Genomic DNA, 20,694 nt, shown 5'->3' with positions numbered 1-20,694 from the left:
AAACCTAAAATACCTCTTGAGTAGTTATGCCACACTACATACTTTAAGGGCCCATTCACACTAGAAGGGCTTTTCTGAGCGTTTTGTGATTGATTTGGCATTTTTAAAGTCGCTCCCTTTCACTTTTAGAAAAATCGTCGCGATTGCATACACAAGTCGTGGTGTGTTTTTTTTTTTTTTTTCTTTTTCTTTTTTATTTATTTATATAGTGCCAACATCTTCTGCAGCACTGTACAGAGTATATAGTCTTGTCACTAACTGTCTCAGAGGTGCTCACAATCTAATCCCTACCATAGTCATATGTCTATATATCGTGTGGTGTATGTATCGTAGTCTAGGGCCGCTTTTTAGCGGGAAGCCAATTAACTTATCTGTATGTTTTTGGGATGTGGGAGGAAACTGGACTTCCCAGAGGAAACCCACACAGACACAGCTAGAACATACAAACTCCGTGCAGATAGTACCCTGGCTGAGATTCGAACCGGGGACCCAGCGTTGCAAGGCAAGCGTGCTAACCACTATGCCACCGTGCTGCCCAACAAGTCTCCGCGATTTTTTGATTTTTTTTTTTCCCCGTTATCTTAATGAAAATGAACAGGGTTTTTGTGTTTTGCGTTTATAAAAAAAAAAAACACAAAAACCCCGTTCCCTTTCATTAAAATAAAAAAAAAATCACCGTGACTTTTGTGTATGCGATCGCAAAATTGATGCGATTTTTCTGAAAGTGAATGGGAGTGATTTTAAACGCTAATCAATTGCAAAATGCTCAGAAAAGCGCTTCTAGTGTGAATGGGCCCTCAAGGTGCTCATTAACGGTACACATTTTTATCTTTCGATGCAATTTTTTTTTTCTTTACAAATCTCATTGTATAGAAAATATGCCATTTATGAAGGTAGTCGATAATGATTCTTTAGTCGAACCCTAAATAGGATCACATCGATCCGACAGTTGGAATTTATGATCAAATTTGAAGAAAGAATCGTTCAGTAAATGTGAACAATCAATTGCCTTCAGATTACTTTAGATAATTCAAATCCCATCGAAAGATCATTAAGTGAAAAATTGTACCATTCAGCTCATTGTGCCGGAAGTAAAAGGTATTTTATGAAAGCCGGAGAGCGGATTTTACTGTTGACAATAAGTAGTATTTGTCAGATAATGTCGGGTAAATAGCACAAAGAATAAAAATAGTGCGCTGCTTAAACACCTGTAGTTCTAACATGTGACTAGTTATTATGATTATACAGTAAAGTGTTACAGCTCACTCCTGGCTTGCTGTCTTGTGTTTTTACTACAGGAACTGTCTCCAAAGCCAATACCAGTGAGTCGCATGAGTATCCTGAACAACACAAAGGAGGAAAACTTCCACCAGAGCACACTGCACTTTTTAACAGAATTTCTTACCTCCCAGCATTATCCGCCAAAGGACATTGTCACGCATGTCCTTTACTCTGTACTGCTTGGTCAAGAGGAAGGAGTCAAGAATGAAGCTTACATGGTTTTAATGAAGGTGCAAAAGTAGGTGGAGTTGTTCTCTAATGGTTAAGTAGTTAACTTCTGTACACCATAACTAAAGTTATAGGGACATATTGTAGACAGGTGTTCTGTAATTTCACATCCAGCTTGATCTGCTTTTCAACCTATACGGTGTAGAGGGACACAGGAGCTGATTTTTATAAAGTAATTCTAATGGTAGTTTTCTACTGTAGTTCTGATATCGCTGTAAGGGCTGGTTCACATTGCACAAAAAACAGAGCGTTAAGCGGAGCGTAGAAGCATATCTATAGACAGATGCAATACATTTCAATGGGAAAGTTCACATAGATATTATAAAACGAATCCGCTTCCTACGTTCCGCTAAACTGATCGGACGTTCCCGACCTGTACCATTTTCACAGAACTGACACTGACCTGAACGATTGACGTATGCACTGTATCAGGGCCGAGGCATAGGCTGGAGAGGCTCCAGCCTCAGGGCGCAGTGTAGGAGGAGGTGCACAATTCATTCAGTTGTTGTTCCTAATTGTGTATGAAGCAGAAAGAAATGAGAAATGGGGATACATAGCAGTGACTGCAAGCCAGATAACTAGATATTAGGGTGTTGGGGAGGTTGTGGGCCCTGTGGCCCTCTTAATCTAATAGCAATCAGTGTGTGAAGGCTGGGGTGGGAGGGATGGAGGGGCGCACTTTGGTGTCTCCGCCTTGGGTGCTGGAGGACCTTGTCCCGGCTCTGCACTGTATCTCTATAGAAAACTGACAATACTGATCCCATTGGCTAGAAAACGTACCTGAATTGTACCACAAGATCACTTCCTGCTTTCATTTTCTCTACTTCCGGGGCACAGATCACTGCACACCACGCCAGACACAGCAGGTTCCAGGCTGTCTGTCTGCTGCATAGGCACACTGCAACATAGGCCCATTGCAAGCCACATCACCCATCCACTGCAGCATGGCTACTGGAAGCTACACCACTCGCTACTTCAGTGTGGAGGACCTGATAATGGTTGTGGAAGAACACCCTCAACTCTATAAGGGGCACCCAGACTATACGAACCGCAACGAGACCCGAAAAATTTGGGAGAAAATTGCTCGCCAGTACTGCCCAGAACCCCACCCTAGCCAACCCCTTTTCCCTCCCCCCCCCCCCCCCCCCATTGTCCATTTTCCATACATTTTCGTTCACACTGTACTGGAACATAACGTATGCTAAATGGTTGTAAAACGTAAACAAAACTTATGAAAACGTATCGGACGGACAACTGATCCATTTTGTTGGACTTGTCCCGGATCAGTTGCAATGTGAACCCGGCCTAATACTCTGTTCACTTATCAAGGCATTTATAAAGTAAAATTCTCTTTTGAGTAAACTACTTGGCCAGGTCCCTTGAAGTTTACTATTTACTATGTCCGGATTGGTCATACATTGTATATTCATATGGGGATGGAGTCTACTATAGCCAGAGGTTTACTATAAAAAGATTTTACTGTAATATCTCAAATGTGTAGCATCTAATTGCTATAATAAATGAGCCATTCAATTCTATTAATGGCGCAGGAGCAGTTAGGGGATGGCAACAACTGATAACTGCTTGGTAATGGACTAGAGGAAGCATAAGGCATGACTGACTTTGGTGTTGCCATCTTCAGGATGGTGGTACTCATGCACGGCACTTCAGCCAGTGATTACTAGCTGCTGATTCATAGATGTGAAAAGAAGCTTTACAATTTTAAAGAACAAAGATAAAGGAAAGGGGAACACCATGGTAAACCTTACCTGCAACTGTGGTTGTGGCCAGACCTAGGAGCTGTACAGATATGCGGATCTCTTATTCCATAGATCCCTGCTGAAGAATACTACTCTGCTGAGCGGAAGCCACACTCCGAAACCAGTGATGGTTTACAAGCATACATTTTAAAAGAGCTGCAAAGAAAAGTGGGTGAGAAATATTGCTGATAGTAGAATATTAGTAATTTTCCTAATGTCCTACTATCAGTTATTGATCATCAGTGGATGATCAATCCGTATCAGTGGAGCGGCGGCGATCAGTTTGTACAAGCAGCTAGCAAAGTGCTAGCTGTGTGTAACAAAAAAATATAATGCAAATCAGCCCACCAGGGCCTGAGAAATCCCCCGCGGCGGCTTAGCCCGAGCTCAGCTCGGGCTTGCTGCTAGGGAGGTTAACCAGCTACCAATTGAAACTAAGATCATACTCCTTATATAAGACCAGTTTTTATCATATCAAGTTCTCTAATCCATTTTGCCTCCCTCATTAGTAACTGTTTGTCCATCACTACCTTTCAAGCTAGAAGGGATAGCATCAATCACTGGACATGCAATTGACTAACAATGTACATATCGAACGTTCTGACACAGCCTGCTCCTAGTCCTTGGTCCTGATTGTAGACTTATGGGAAGAGAAGCAATCTTTCAGTCTCTGGGTTGATTCTCCCATGTAGCATTTCTCACAGGGACATTAAATCAAATAGACTACCCATGATGAATCACAAGTGTATCTGTTTGTTTGATCTTGCATTGCTTACATCTAGTAGGGTGAAAATACTCCTTTTGATATGACACAGATTACACTCTAAGCATGGCAAAGTGCCACACTTAGACAAACTTTGGTCACATCTGAGTGCACCAACTGAGACCTAAGAGAAGGGGCATGCCTATAAGAAATGAGAGAATTCTGAAATTCCGGTTTATTCGGGAAGGAGTCGCTCACAAGATTCCAATGTCTTCTCAAACGTTTCTCCACATCACAGCTACCGTAATTCTGTTTAAGGTAGAGACAAATGTTATCCTAATTTGATGGCCTCTCGTCCTACCTCTTCTTTTCAGCTGTCTTTGTCAGTTGGGTATTCATCACCTCCCCAGGATAGCCCCTTGCTCTAAACTTATTAGCCATTTGTTCAAGCCTCATATCCTGCCTACTAGAATCATTTAATAATGGAGTTTCTCAAATTGACCCCTCTAGGATATTAAGGGGGGGGGGGGGAAGCTCCGATAGTGTAAAATCAAATTGCGGTCAGTCTCTTTCACACACCAAGTTGCCCTTCTCTAAATATACTAAAGATTATATTCTAAAAAGGAGATGCATTCTGTAATGCTATTGATGGTTAATTTAATAGTGGTGCAGCACACCAGGAGATTCCTCAAGGGCTGAAAGTGGCCCGGCCCATACACAAATATCAATATAGCGTCTCCAACTCTTTGCATACCGTTTGAAACATGGGATGTGTGTAAAGGCCCATAAAGAGATTAGCGTAGACTGGAGCCATATTCAACTCCATTGCCCAGCCCCTATGCTGCAAATAAAAACTACCATCAAAATTAAAGTTTAGAAGCTTTCTCAAAAAGACCCTCTGTCTCTCATAGTCTGAGTACATAAGTATTCAGCCTATACACTCCCCATCATGTGAGATGGAGTTGTAGAGGCCTTACAGCATGTCTTTTTAAATGAATCTGCAATAAAATTGTGCTTTATCTGGACATGGTGCAGACCAAGTACCTTTGCAAACTGCCCTGTCTTAACATATACCCTCAGCCAAAGCTGACCTAGTCAGCCGCAGCAATATGGTCAAATACACGACAAGGGGCTGTGCATCAATTATGCTAGTCCTTAGGCCATACATGAGAATACGCTGAAAAGGCTTAATGAATCATTTGATAATGCCAAATGAGATCATTTATGTGCAGATAACACGTGCACTCAATTAGGTGCTAAATTAATACATTTCTCATGGCTGTTAATTGTTTAAATCTTCAGATAAAGTGAAGACTGCAATATCCTTAAAGAGAATCTGTATTGTTAAAATCACACAAAAGTAAACATACCAGTGCGTTAGGGGACATCTCCTATTACCCTCTGTCACAATTTCGCCGCTCCCCGCCGCATTAAAAGTGGTTAAAAACAGTTTTTAAAAGTTTGTTTATAAACAAACAAAATGGCCACCAAAACAGGAAGTAGGTTGATGTACAGTATGTCCACACATAGAAAATACATCCATACACAAGCAGGCCGTATACAGCCTTCCTTTTGAATCTCAAGAGATCATTGTGTGTTTCTTTCCCGCTGCATCTCTCATGCACTGAAGTTTCAGGCTGCTTGTTTCTTCCTGCAAACAGCTTTGCCCTTGTCTGTAATTCTTCAGTATGTGAAAGCCCAGCCAGCTCAGAGGACGATTTATCCAGCTTGTAAAAGATAAGAGAGAAGAGAGAAGCTGCTCTAATCTAAATAACACACAGGCAGTGTGCATAGAGGGCCCTGGAAGGGGGAGTTCATAACAGAAGCGCAACACTGAAGAACTTGGCAGCCTTCCAGACACAGGCTGACAAGTCTGACAAGAGAGAGATAAGTTGATTTATTACAGAGACTGTGATAGTACAAAGTGCTGCAGTAAGCCAGAACACATTAGAATAGCTTTTGGAACTTGTAGGATGATAAAAAACAGGATGCAATTTTTGTTACGGAGTCTCTTTTTAAAGGAAACCAGAGACTAAACCTAAAATAAATAATACATACCTGGGGCTTCCTCCGGCCTGATCACACCATCCTCCGCCTCCTGGACATTTGTTATGGGGTCCCAGTATCCTGGCCAGTCAGGGCTTACTGCGCATGCGTGGTAAGCCGAGTGCAGGCCTCTTCTGGCAGCAGGAGCGAGACTGGGTAGCGCACATGCGCCGACTGGCCCGAAAATACCTGGACCCAGTACCAAAGATCCAGGAGGCGGAGGATGGTGCCGAGGGAGCAATCAGGCCAAAGAGGGCTGGAGGAAACCCCAGGTATGTATGCATTTTTTTCTTTAGGTTTCATCTGTGGTACACATTAAATGTGTTAAATGCACCAAAGAACATTTCTGCACCCCATTGAGACTGCTTTACTGTAGAATCTATTAAGGAAAGCTTGTGTTTACAAGAACATACACTGAAAAATGTAACCACTAAATCGCAAAAGGGGCAAAAAGAAAAGATTGAATAATTTATAAGCAAAATTAACGAAACCTAATTTCCTTTTCCTAGTGCTTTAAAATGTGTTCCAGTGCTCCTACGGTACATTCAGATGTCTTGTGTTTCCTTGGCTGGATTCAGTTGGCTCCACAAGCCTTAAAGTGAACCTCCGGACTAAAAATCTACTCGGCAGAACTGAAAAGGCTTGGTGTTTCTTTAACAGTTTCACAGCATCAGAACTTTGTTTTTATTACCAAAGCATCATTTTTAGCTGCATTTTTAGCTAAGCTCTATCCATCAAAGAAAACTGCTTTTTTCCCCTGATGCTGTGCAAAGCATGATGGGATTTCCTGTTCACGTTGCCTAGCAACTGGGAGGGGTGAACAGCACACAGGACAGTTGGCACTGTGTCTCATGCTCCCTGTCACTTCCTTTCAACCAAAAAGATAGCTTCCCTCATAAACAGGGCCGGCCTTAGGTTTCACAGCGCCCTGAGCGAAACCTGATTTTTGTGCCCCCTCATCCTCTTACCACGCACGTATACACACACAGGCCCATATGCAATTCCCCTTTTCTCCTGAGATATCTCCTAGAACAGTGGTTCCCAACCTTTTTGACGTAATAACCACGAATGGATGGAAAGCGTGCATTATCCTGAATACACTTAAAAATGAAGGCTAGAACCTTTCAGGAATATTAATAAAAACAATCAGTGGGACAGTTAGCCGCCCTCCTACCCCATTTAGAATGATAGCACAGCACTGACAATTTGCACCACGCGTTACAGCCGCAATGCGCCCCCCCCCCCCCAAAACGCCCTCAGACTCAGTATAGGTAGGTAGCCAGGTATAGGTGCCCCCAGTATAGGATCTCATGTGTAGGTGCCCTCAATATAGGTTGCCAAGCATAGGTGCCCCCAGTATAGGAAGTCAGTTGAAGGTCTCCATCCCCCCCCAATAGGTAGCCAGGTGTAGGTGCTTCCAGTATAGGTAGCCAGGCGTAGGTGCTTCCAGTATAGGTAGCCAGGCGTAGGTGCCTCCAGTATAGGTAGTCAGGTGTTGGAACCCTCAGTAAAGGTAGCCAGCTATAGGTGCCCTCAGTATAGGAAATCAGGTGTAGGTGCCCTCAGTATAGGCAACCAGCTATAGGCGCCCCCTTGGAAGCTGGCGCCCTGAGCGACTGCTCCGGTCGCTCATATCAAAGGCCGGTTATGCTCATGAAATCACAAACGTTTGCCTGTTCTTTTAAAATAGGGTGGGTAAGAGATTATATTACTATCTATTTTAATTAACATAATTAATGTAACTTAATGACAGTATGTTTGTTTAGGCTGAAGTTCTTTAAGGTTAGCTGTTTACCTATGTGAAGAGAAGGCGGTGGATCTCATAGAGCCTTCACGGTCCTTGCTCTGACCTCTGTTAATTGTACTGATGCAGCTTAATTTTAATGATTTCTTTGACTAAACTGCTAAACTCAGCTAATTACTTTTAGGCTGCATCCAGCTACTCTGGACACAGTGGCCTGGGATTGGTGTCTACTGAAGGATGTGATGGACAGAAAGGTGAACCCTTGCATGCTTCATTCTATTGTTGTTTTTTCCCTGATGGGCTTTAATCCTATTGCTGCATACAGTGCTGTGGATTCATTGTATAACCCTTCAGTTATCTGGTACTTTAATAAATATAGACTCTTTTAGATGGCAACTAAGCCTTGACCTCCTGTTTATTTCCTTTCAAACAATGCAAATTGTTCTCCTGCTGATGCCTTGCCTTTTTATCCATAGACCCGGGGGCCCCTTTTACACTTGCATTACAATTGTGTGTTGCGTTACCCTGTTTTACTGTTGGGTAACACAACAGCAAGGCAATGAGGTCTAGCACACTTAATACATCACCTCACGCTGGAAGTGCCCGATCTGCTGCTGAGCCGACACAGGGGCAACAGCCAGTTATCCCCAGAGTTCTGCGTCCGAAGTAATAGAAGTCAGTGGGTAACGCAAACCTGTTTTAGGTTAGCAGCGTGGAACAATGGAATACATCCAGTGATGTACTTCCTGTCCAGCAAGGAGTATCTCACCGGGGGGGGGGGGGGGGGGGTGGTATCTGGTATTCTTTAGAAGGAAGTATGGCATCCTTTCATGTCCCTCTCACTTAACCACTTCACCACTGAGGGGTTTTACCCCTTGAACACCAGAGAAATTTTCACCTTTCAGCGCTCCTTCAATTCATTTGTCTATAACTTTATTATTACTTATCACAATGAAATGAACTATATCTTGTCTTTTTCGCCACCAGTTAGGTTTAGGATTTCTTTAGGTGGGACATTATGCCAAGAATTATTTTATTCTAAATGTGTTTTAATGGGAAAATAGAAAAAATGTGGGAAAAATTATTTCTCAGTTTTCGGCCATTTATAGTTTTTCAATAATGCATGCTACTGTAATTAAAACCCATGAAATGTATTTTCCCATTTGTCCCGGTTATAAAACCATTTAAATTATGTCCCTATCACAATGTTTGGCGCCAATATTTTATTTGGAAATAAAGGTGCATTTTTTTTCAGTTTTGCATCCATCTCTAATTACAAGTCAGTAGTTTATAAAGTAACAGTGTTATACCCTCTTGACATAAATATTTAAAAAGTTCAGTCCCTAAGGTAACTATTTGTTTTTGTTTTTTTAATGTATTTTTTTTTTTAATTACAAAAAAAAATAAATTGTTGTGTGGGAGGTAATGAGTTAATTTTTTTTTGTGTGAAACTAATGTATTTGTATATGTAAAATGCTTTAGGGTGTAGTTTTACTATTTGGCCACAAGATGGCCACAGTGAGTTTGTTTACATGCGACCTGTAAGCGTCAGGAAGGACGCTTACAAGAAGCACTAGGAGGCTGGGAAAATCACAATGATCGCGCTGTTTCTCAAAGAAGCAGCAGATCATTGCGGGGGGGTTAGATCAACGAACGGGAATGGATTTTCCCGTTCATTGATCGCCGGGCGGGTGGCGGCGTGCACGAGCGGCGGGAGCGCGGACAGCGGCGGGAGCGCGGAAGGTACGGATTTCTCCGTCCCTTGGTTTTTTAGAGGGGAAAAAAGGGATGGAGAAATCCGTACCGCTGGGGGTAAAGTGGTTAAAGTGTACTTTACTGTGGAATGGTATAACATTTCAACAGTGGATGTAACTACTTTCATAGCACCCTTACTTACCATTGCCTGACATCTGTCTTAAAACAAAATGGTCCATATGCAACCACAGGTTTATACCCCCCTAGAGACCAGGCGATTTAACAATTCAGCACTTCGCAATGTTCAGGGCCCGTTTCCACTATTGCGCTGCGGAATCGCCGGAAAATCACCGCTGACGAAATTGCATGCGGGTGCGATTCCGCATGCGTTTTTTGCCGCGATTCCAGGTTAGTGTATATGCGATTTATTTTATTTATTTTTTTTAACCATGTCACTGCCTGTGTAAATTAACATTGCTTCCTATGCGGAATCGCATGCATAATCGCGGGGGGAAATGCATGCGATTTCCCTATTAAATGCATTGCGTGCTATTCGCATAGCGGGGTGTGAATTCTGCCGGCTCTGCCATGCAGATTTTCCCTGCACACAAACGCTCAGCAATACGGACAAGTGGAAACAGGCCCATCCACTTGTATTGGCTATGCGAATGCGCATGCGGATAATGCATGCAGATTCGCGATAGTGGAAACTGGCCCTAACCCAAGTGCATTTTACCTCCCTTTTTTCCCCACTAATGGAGCATTCTTTTGGTGGTCTAAATATAAAATCTTTTTTAATCAAGAGAAAAAAAAATTCTTCCCCCTGCAATCCCTACACTAACTCCTAGGCATCAGCCTATGAGGGGGAGCAGGTTGTGAGCCGTTTGGAGGGACAGTTAAGTGACAAAGCTGTCCCCTGTACAGCGCTGTGCTAGATCGCAGCGCTATACACTTATTGGCTTGATTTCTTTTTTTTTTTTTTTTTTTTATTACAGCCTGCCAGCTTCAATCGCGGCTGGCAGGTTGACAACTGATCCCTGCTCTGTTTACCCGCAGAGAACGCACACGCGTATGTTCCCTGCAAACACCGCCTCTAAGACTCCAGGCCGTCTGAGTGCCACTCTCCCACTGCCAATCGGCGTTAGGTCGGGAGAGAGTTACCTTCTCCCCAAACCCCCCCCCCCCCCTCCCACAGGGGATACTTGCCTCAGGATGGGGAGGCTTCCCCTGTCCCCCTAAGCCTCAGCAATCCAGCGCTGGATGCCGCTGAACACCAGGGAGGCCCTGTAAATATTTACCTATCGCGATCCAGCGCAAGCGTAGTATCTGCTTTCCTATCTGGCTCAGGTGGAAAAAGCTGAGCCCAATCTGGTCCACTCTACTGTGCAGGCACTGAGCACCAGCAAGCATTTTCCCGCTTTCTGGTAGCAAAAAAGGCATTTTATTGACATCGCCACAGTGTCTGCATTGAGGCACACACTTCACTAATGGGTATACTGTATGGAAACTAAAGCCACGCACACTTCATAGCATAACTCGCTCACACTTTAAAGTGGACCCAAATTAAAAATACAAGATTTCAGAAATAAAATCCATTTTCTTAATTATAATGATAAATGGTAGCCTTTTTTCAGCTGCATGATGACAAATATAAAATATTTTACATTTATCAGAGGAACCCCTCCCTTCCTTTCATATTGCTGGGAATTTCCGGCAAACTGGTGGAGGAGATAAAAAAACAAAACACAGGCTGCTACTGATGTCACTGGGGAGGTGATCTCAGCTTTTGTGAAATTTCACATAGATGATGCCCCTGTGAGGGAGGGTAGCTGATGACAAACACACCCATGATCTAAATCCTCCTACTAAGCTCAGAAGTAATGGCTGCCTCCTGTATAACTCTAGTTATGAAAAGAAAAGGGTGAAAAGCATGCACTGAAATGCTCATAGGCTTGAAGGAGTGTTTATCTTTGTATGTGGCTGGATAGTGTAATGGTTAAGGGCTCTGCCTCTGACACAGGAGACCTGGGTTCAAATCTCGGCTCTGCCTGTTCAGTAAGTCAGCACCTATTTCAGTAAGGAGTTTCTTGGGCAAGTCTCCTTAACACTGCTACTGCCTACTGAGTGCGCTCTAGTGGCTGCCTCGCAAGCGGTTTGAGTCCGACAGGAGAAAGGCGCTATACAAATACTGCCATTATTATTATTATTATTATTATTATTATTATGTGTCAGTGGTGCAACTAAATATTTTGAATTAAATAACTGTTTGGTTTGAGTCCGCTTTAAGAAAGAGGGTACAGGCAGACAAGTGAGGCTGCTATAAAAATGGAATTGTCCTTAGTTGAACAGTGGATGACCCTCATTTTATTTGATTTATTTTATAGGAATATCAATCTTCTCTATTCCTCCAGTATGTAGTGCAAACACTAGATGATGACTTCCAAGCACATCTGCAACGAAGAAGTTTTAAGAAGAGCCTGTGTAACGCAGTGTTATCCTGTGACAAATGCTCTGGCAATGTCAAGTGAGCAGGTTTTTGTTTTTTGTTTGTTTTTCTTCTCTTGGCCTTTCACCATACTTTTGAACTGAAAAGTAATTGATTGCTTTCATATTTTTATGTGCATCTAAAACACAACCAGTCCAGTGTTTCAATGAGAAAGTGGTGGATAGGCTGTTTGCTACCAGATAATGAATTAGTCATGGCATTTGAAAATGAGTAGCAATGGCTCCCATCTGCATGGCGCAAGGTGGGTGTACATGTGCAGTCCTGAATACTGCTGCCATGATTGCAAAGCTTTCTGCAGATGTGACCCGCGTGCTCCTGGGGGTTGGATTGTGAACCCTGTATGCCACTGGAAGGGGAATGGGTTGTTTATCCCCTCACAATGGTGTTCTAATAACTAGGAGATGTCACTTGGCTGTTAGTTTTCAATAACCGTGAACAATAGGTAACTTGTATTATATTTGCTACTGGCATCACTCTTCTCCCTATTTCACCTTTTAACTGTTAACAAACTGGGAACAAGGTCTGCTTTGGGATTCCTCCAGGACCGATGTAACATGAAGTCCACCCAAGGGGGTGGGATAATCTTTATTAACTAAATCACTTGTGATATTGATGTGAGTAAATGTTGCTTATGTGTATTACAGGAATGTTATTGCATGGCTTATGGATGCTGTAGAAAATGCCTGTGATGATGTTGGTGGAACATTGGGTACTGGCTCTAATTGCGCTCAAAGGTAGGATCTAGTTTAGATGAAGTATTTTATTTGAATGTAAAATGTAATGTTAAAGCCCAGCTCAAACAAAATGGTGAGAAAAGGGGTAGGCGACATGTTTTCATTTCTATCTCTATTTAGCAGACTTTCTCTTGTCTTGATGGAAAGTGGGCAAATGTCTGCAAACAGGACTAAGACATTTCCAATGGCTAATTCAAAACTTGCGTTTCTAACGCTAGTCCTCATTTCCTTACCCCAGGGCCACAAAGCTGCATATTAAAGCGCTGGTGGTCCAAGGGCAAGGAAGTGAGAAAATTGATTTGTTCCGAATCAATGGTCATGACTAACCTTAGTCAAGGCCTGAAAAGACAGCAGCGGAACAGCAGGTAATGGGTAATGAGAGCACAGCCTGAGAGAGGGGGACATTACTAACCATTTTCACTTTTTTTTTTTTTTTTTTTTTGTCTTGGATGCCCTTTAATCATAGCTAAAAGTAACCATGCATGCAGTGACCTGAAAAGCAATACTGTATTGGAAGGGAGAATATTCCTCCATATTGTGCAGAGTAAATGGGTGGCACACCTTGCAAGTATCCTGAGCTGATAACCAGGGAGAGCTCTCACATTGACAAGTTTGCAGGCTACACTATTGGATTGGTTAGTCCACTGTACAAGTCCTCGGTAGGATTTCTGAGAACTTCCCCTACTTTGGGCCAGTTGTGGGCCATCTCTGAACCCTGACATAGCTGCCATCCCATATGCTTCTTTCTCATGGCCACAGGAACTTCATTTATCCCTTGGCTTCAGAGTATGGCTAGACTACAATTAAACCCGCCACTCAACCTGCAAATGCAGAAATGGACCCACCTACATGTGCTGCACAATGCAAATGAAAGCTGGGTGATTTAGTTAGTTCTACAACTCACTGATATACTGACTTAGAAATTTTTTATATTTTAATTACTAAGCTATTAATGTTTTTTGATCTGTAGACTGTCTTAAATGCTTAAATGCATGGAGACCTTTTTCCACTGTTACCCTATTAGCTAGCCGCTCAAATTTATAACAGTAGACTGACAGAAGCCAAGCAGCATAAGGCCTCTATTCCACAAGAAGCTGACAGGTTGTTAATCCACCGTTTGGGCGACCCCCCCCCCCACCCCCTGATGGTTTCCATACTAAAATGCAACATAAGGCGGTTTTTCACCGCAGGGCTTACGCCACCACGTGCCAGTAGTGACATGCTTGGTGTTACTGACTGCTTCCATTTAGCAGCATGTAATTGCAGCCAAATAGATGCTTGTGCCTAGCTGAATGGCTCGACAAATGAGTGGCTCAGCTATCTTTGGAAAAAGGCCTTAGTCTTATCAAGCCTGTTTATATTTTCTGTAAGGCTTGAAGTACACCATACTGTATTTTTAATTGGTCGTCCTTTTATGTTTCAGATAATGTCTAGTCCATGCTACTTTCTTCAGGTACAGTTACCTGGATAAATGAGAACCTTCACAGAAATATAATATCTTAATTGCTTTTCTGCATACAGGGTACTTTTTCTATTACAACGCATGCTTACTATAGCAGTGGAAGTGGATAACCTACCAGTAACCAGCTCGATAAGAATAGCAGATCTCCTGTTTCCTGGAGTGATTGTCCTGAAAACAAGGGAACAGAGGTAAAACAGCAGCTGGCTTTCTTATCTTGAGTGTAAAAATGTATTTTTATAGTGCTTACCTCTTCTGCAACACTTCAGATTCATGTCACTAACTGTCCCTCAGAGGAGCCCACAATATAAACCCTCCCATGTCCTAGTCTAATTTTCCTACCATAAACTAAGGCCAATTTTTTGTGGAAGGAAGTATCCTAACAGTATGTTTTTGGTATAAAACAATCACCTGCTTCTGAACTTCCTGGTTAGTTTTTAGAGGTCAATACACAGAAGACATGCACAACTTTATTCACGTTGGCTCTCCTGCCTGTTTAATTGCTGCATCAGACTAGGTGACATGCTTTAGACTCTGGGAAGGGCATGTATAGTTTTAGCTAAAAAAAAAAAAAATTGGGGACCTAAAATTTCAGTTCTATAGACAAGCCTACAATGGAGTCTAAGCCGCTCCCCTTCAGCTGCTGGCAAAGCTCGCTTTCTTTCAGAATGGGACTTTCTTGCTGTGTGTACAGGTGCTACATAACATAGCTATACTAATAGACAGCAATTTTTCAACCATTACCGTATTTTGCACAGGCCAACGCTGTTTTTAACCATGAATAATTTTAACTGGCGCAAGACAAACCTTAAGGTATGGAAAGAGATTGAATGACAACCTTCAGGTTTTTTACTTTTTAAGGTGGCCATACATCTATCGACTTAGCCAGCCCACCGACCATCTGATTCGATAATTATGGAATCTGATGGAAATCTGTTTCAGGCAGACATTGGTTGCGTGTATTGATCAGACAGGCTGCAAAATGTTGGGCCGCCGTGGTTGATCAGGTGCATGGTGGCAATAGCGAGTGATATCTGGATGAACAATGAATGCGACAACCCTTGGCACTGTCCCCCCTTCATTTAAATGTGGGGTGGGGGTAGATTTCTTTTCAGATTGTCTGGGTTCCAATTGTTCAATTTTATTAGTTGGCACATTGTAGTGCGAGGGTTAGAACAGCTGCTATGCTTGTTATGCTACCTTTTATCAATAAAAGAGCTTGAACTATCTTGATGGTGCTGACTTGACTGTGGAGAAGGGTTAGAACATCTGTGAGGCTTTAATTGTGGATTTTCTCAGATCTGTCTAAGAAAAAACACCACTAACCTCCCTGGCGGTATGATTATTTCCAGATTTTATGGTCTACATGCAGTGAATTTTTAGCATGCTTTCAGACCCTAAAATGGAGGGGGGGGGGGGGGGGGGGGTTGAAAGGCTTGCTGCCGGGCAGGTTAAATCTTAAGCAAAGAAGTTGTAGAATAACCAAAAAGCTAATGCTTCAGCAATTTGATTTAAAGAGAACCTGAGGCTAAGTTGAAGGGGGAGGGGGTGCAGAGATACTTTCCTATGAGGATGGAAGTCTCTATATCCTCCTCAGACTTCCTATGTCCTCCTCACCTCAACCTCCGCTCGCTGGGACCCCTTTTAGTGAACAACCGCGCTCCCCTTCTTTCACCAGTGTTGCCGTGCTGCTCCTGCATGAGCATGGCCATATTTGTGCACTAAGCTGAATCCACTTGAATATACTTTTTTTTTTTTTTTTTTTTTTTTTTTTTTTTTAACCATAAAAAAAAAAAGTCTTTTACATAAATGCTAAATATGTATTAGATTTCTTAGACGATGGGTTTTTATAAACCCTGTACTTCATTAAAGGAATACTATCGATTCACATATTTTTTTTCAATTGACACAGGAATTGTTTGGGAAGTGCTGCTAAGTACTGGTGTGTACATTTTTTTTTTTTTTAAACGTGTTTTTATTAAATTTCCAAAGAGAACAAATTTTTCCACAATTGGCTGAATTATTACAGATAATTATTAACCGTGCAACAGGCATCAGCATAGCTAATGTGGCAAAAATTCCCATCCCTACCTGCCCCCATCTTTCCCCTTCCCTCTCCCCCCCAGCCACTCTCTGATCATTCTAGTTTTAAACTAAGTTTGTTTAACTCTTTCCAATTTTAACATTTGTTAGTTCCATATGCTTATTCATAGGTCATACACCAAAGTCCAGGCGGCCCAGAGTGTCCCGGATATATGCGCCTTTAAGTACCATGTGGTGTATTTAAAGGGGGTTATTATATTGCATAGGTCCGTGTCCGATAAAGAGTCCAACATGAAGGGCTTCCATTTCTTGAAAAATTTCTTGGTGCCTTCTTCTTTGTGGAGGGTAGCATCGAGCTTTTCCAGTGCCATTAAGTGACTTAGTTCCTCTTGCAGGTCCCAAATAGTTGGACTGGTGGGATAGATCCATCTGTTGTATATTACTTTTCTTGCTGCTATAAATATCACATGCACTATTGTGGAGAGTCCGACTGTATCATTCTCTTTTGCAGTAGAATTAAATAATAAAATCATAGGATCTTTTGATAATTTGGTTTTACCTATTCTGTTGGCATATTCTAGAACCTTATCCCAATATTTTTGGATGACTGGACAGTTCCAAATACAGTGAAACATGTCAGCTTGGTGTAAGTTACATTTCGGACAGTGATCTATATAACCTGGTTTGGGGGTTTGGTACCTAATGTTAAATGCATATTTAGCATGGAAGATCATTAATAGATGCGATTCTCTCCATTTCTCGCTGACAATTGCCTGTCTGATGCAGTTATAGCCATCCAGTATTCTCTGTTCTAAGTTTTGGACTGTAAGAAATTTATTCCATTTTGACATGTTTCTGATGGCTAATTTTTGTGCCCCTTAGGTTGCTAGTTCTTTTTGTATGTCTGACAGCGATTTCCTTCCTCCCTCTGGTCTCAGAAACGTGTCAAAAGGGTGTATGCATGCAATAGTGGAAATTTTCCTCAGTTGAGCCCCCACAAAAGATTTGACCTGCCCGAAGGCCAAAAAGTCTAATTTAGGAGTGTCATATGGTGTATACATTTTAGTAGCAACTTCTTTGTTTACTGTTAGCAAAATACATTCACAGCTTACTGACACCAAAACTGACGGCTGACTGAGCCATGAGGAGAGGGGAAATTCCCCTCACACTTGATCAGTTAACTCTATGTGTAGCTCTGTGTGTGACAGAGAGAGACAGGACGCAGGAGCTGCAGCTGTTGGGAGCTCTGTTTCTGACTGAAGTGTCTGAAAAGAGCAGAGGAAATGTAACTAATTGTCACAGCTATTTCATACTGTTTTTGCTTTCAGAGTTTGATATGTTTGATATTTGCTTTCTGTAGTCTGATATGCAACTCTGGCTGTGCATTGAAGCAGACACCCCTTCTGCAATTGATTTGTCCCAATATAGCTAAATCCTACCCTCAATAAATTACAGCTTTTGCATCTGATATTTAACATGAAAAGTAGGAAAATGTTTACACAGCTACTTAGACATTATTTGTACATTGTCATTTTAGAACACTTGGGTATCGATAGTATTCCTTTAAGCATAATCAAAACTTCCTCCCTACGTCCTCCAGGACGGCCCTCCTGAGATTGTGTAAGTCTCCCCTCCCAAATCGGAAACACCTGACAAGAATTAAAACAATTAGTATAAATCCCACCCCTCCACAAGCTCCCCCAGTTTTTTGTTTCCTAGACTCTCCACGGAAGCACCTGGGGTTGTTCCTGGTGGTAGGGGAGCCTGTTGGCACCTACTGCGGATAAGCCAGGCTTATTGAAAGTTTACTTTAAGGAAGGAGCGGTTTGGGTCAGCGCTGGGCGCGATCTGACTGGTGGAGCTGAGGCAGCCATACCTGTATCCACTTGTTGGGGTGGTAGGAATCGGAGGATTGGAGGATTTTCGCCATTTTCCACCGCTCTTTCTCATGGCATGGCAGCTGGGTGGACGCGGGACTCTTCTTCCGCATCTGATATTCCGGAAGTTGGAGCTGGAAGTGACGCGTCTCTTGGCGTCATGCGGAGGATTGGTCGCGTTAAAGAGGGCGGTCTCGTGGTGCGCCTGTCGGCATTTCACTTCCGACCTCACGCAGCTCGGCCACACCGGACAGCAGAGGCCGCTCCAGCACCCTCGTGGCAGACCGCCGCACAGCGGACCACCCAGCACGCCGGGGACACTCTGCTGAGGCAGTGAGACTCTGCAGGGGCTATGGAGCAGTCAACAGAGCCCGCTCCAGAGACACAACAGACACCCTCGGCTGTCACTGGGGAGACAGGACAGCAGCCGGTAAGGTGTTATAACTGTTACCTTACTGCTATTTACGTGTTATGTGCTCGGTAGCTAAGAATCCCTTGTGCATTTGTCTTTTTTTCTGTCTTATTTTGCTAAAACCACTTAAAAGTTCTGGCAAGACCAATAAGTGTACTAAATGTGGTTGCAGGCTACCTGAAGAATCGTCAGACTTTGTGTGTAGAATGTTACAATAAATCAGTCTCATACGCCAAGGCCCGAGAGCACTACTATTGCTTTATTAGATTTAATGAAATCTATGAAACAGGAGCTAGCCACTACTTTTTCGGCATTTAGAGCAGCTCTACCTCCCTTGTCCAGTACAGATGGTTCCCTTTGCGCAGTCATCTGCAGCCTTGCCTCCAGTATCCACTACTCAGCCTATGGTGGTTACTTCTCAGTCTCAGATCCCTCACACTGGTTCTATCCCCATAGATCAGCCTGCACCTTTGCCTGTGCTTCCGAGCACTCCCCTGGGGGAGAGGGGGGCTTCTCAGGCGGTGGTAGTTGAGGATTCCTCACCCTTATTAGATGACATTTCTGAGGAATCTGATGAAGAACTAGTTGAGTCAGATGCTTCAGGAGACCACTTGGGGGCTAAGATACCTAAATATCTGTTTAATGCGGAGGATACTTCAGAACTGCTTAAAGCAGTCTATGATTCAGAGCAGATTAAAGAGCCCAGATTGACTTCTACTCCTCAGGATGACATTTATAGAGGATTGGAGGATCGGGGAGGTCGAGTTTTTCTGGTCCACAGGGCTATTAAGTGTTATTTCCGCCCAGTGGAAGGATCCGGAGGGAAGGCTGTTTGTTCCGGGATCGTTCAAACGCCGGTTCCTTTTCAATGTAGAGGAGCACGATTCATTGTTTAAATGTCCTCGATTGGATGCTCCTCTCTCTCAGTGCTCAAAAGATACGGATTTATCTTTTGAGGATATGGGAGCCTTAAAGGACCCAATGGATAGGAAGGCACAGGCCCTGCTTAAGAGAGCATGGGATTCAATCTCTTTCTCCTTTAAGCCAGCCATTTCCTCAGTATGTGTAGCCCGCAATCTGGATAAGTGGATTCGGGGACTTCAGGACCGTTAGGAGGGCACTCCTCATGCAAAGATTTTAGAGAGCTTACCAGTTATAATCAAATCTGTGGCGTTTTTAGCAGATGCTGCTACTGAATCTCTCAGGGCAGCAGCTAAGACGGCGGCACTGATCAACTCGGCTCGAAGAGCCGTTTGGCTAAATACGTGGGAGGGGGATGTTACTTCCAAACAGAAGCTTTGTGGAATGTCATTCCAGGGCAACCTTTTGTTTGGAAAAGCTTTAGATTCTGTCTTGGAGAGATCCTCCAATAAGGCCAGGAAGTTCCCGGACAAAAAGAAGGGGAAGCAGCCCTTTCAGAATAAGCAGCCCTTTTTCAGACAGGAGAAGTCAAATAGAGGGCAGAGACAGAATAAAAGATGGACCTACAATGCAGGCAGAGGCAGGCCTTTCCTCTTCAACACACCTCAGCCAGCCTCAACTGCTACGAAGCCCTCTAAATGACGGGCAGATCCCGGTGGGGGGGAGGCTTCTCTACTTTGCGCCAGCTTGGCGAGAGATAACGAAGAACGAGTTTATTCTGAACTTAGTTCAACAGGGATACAGAATAGAGTTCAGATCTCCTCCTCCCTCCCGGTTTACAATCACATCGATCCCCAGAGATCAGATCAGAGCTGGGGCCTTGATGGACTCCGTTTCTGCACTTCTTCAGAAGAACGTTATTCGTCCGGTTCCGATTCAGGAGCTGGGAAGCGGTTTCTATTCAAGGGTATTTTTAATTCAGAAGCAGTCGGGGGAAATTTCGAATGATTTTGAATTTGAAACCCTTGAACCCTTACATTGTGGAGAAGAAGTTCAGAATGGAGCATTGCCTCTGTTCGCAACCTCATGTCTCCGGGGGCTTTTCTTGCAACGGTGGATCTGGAGGATGCGTACCTCCACGTTCCAATTCACCCTCTTTCAGAAGTATTTAAGTTTTACAGTTCAGACGGGGGAGTCGGTATGCCATTTTCGATACCAGGCTCTACCATTTGGGATTTCGTCGGCCCCAAGGATTTTACGAAAATTGTGGCAGAGGTAATGTCTTTTCTGCATCTCCACAATGTAAGGGTTCTGCCCTACTTGGACGACTTTCTTTTAATGGCAG

General features: G+C 43.2%; 1 protein-coding gene across 5 annotated transcripts in view; it reads left to right on the top strand.

The window, feature by feature from the left end:
- Positions 1-20,694, top strand: part of SIMC1 (SUMO interacting motifs containing 1) — a 190,800-nt gene that overhangs the window by 37,503 nt on the left and 132,603 nt on the right. For all 5 annotated transcript variants that reach the window (XM_068277109.1, XM_068277111.1, XM_068277112.1 and 2 more), the window contains exons 3-7: positions 1,299-1,519; positions 7,947-8,016; positions 11,842-11,981; positions 12,608-12,697; positions 14,219-14,347. In XM_068277109.1, coding sequence (XP_068133210.1) covers positions 1,299-1,519; positions 7,947-8,016; positions 11,842-11,981; positions 12,608-12,697; positions 14,219-14,347 — 650 coding nt within the window. The remainder of the gene's footprint in view (positions 1-1,298; positions 1,520-7,946; positions 8,017-11,841; positions 11,982-12,607; positions 12,698-14,218; positions 14,348-20,694) is intronic.

Source organism: Hyperolius riggenbachi, chromosome 3, assembly GCF_040937935.1.
Source record: "Hyperolius riggenbachi isolate aHypRig1 chromosome 3, aHypRig1.pri, whole genome shotgun sequence".
In the NCBI taxonomy this organism is placed as follows: Eukaryota; Metazoa; Chordata; class Amphibia; order Anura; family Hyperoliidae; genus Hyperolius; species Hyperolius riggenbachi.
Note: the sequence above shows the minus strand (reverse complement) of the source record. Positions and strands in the feature narration are given on the sequence as shown.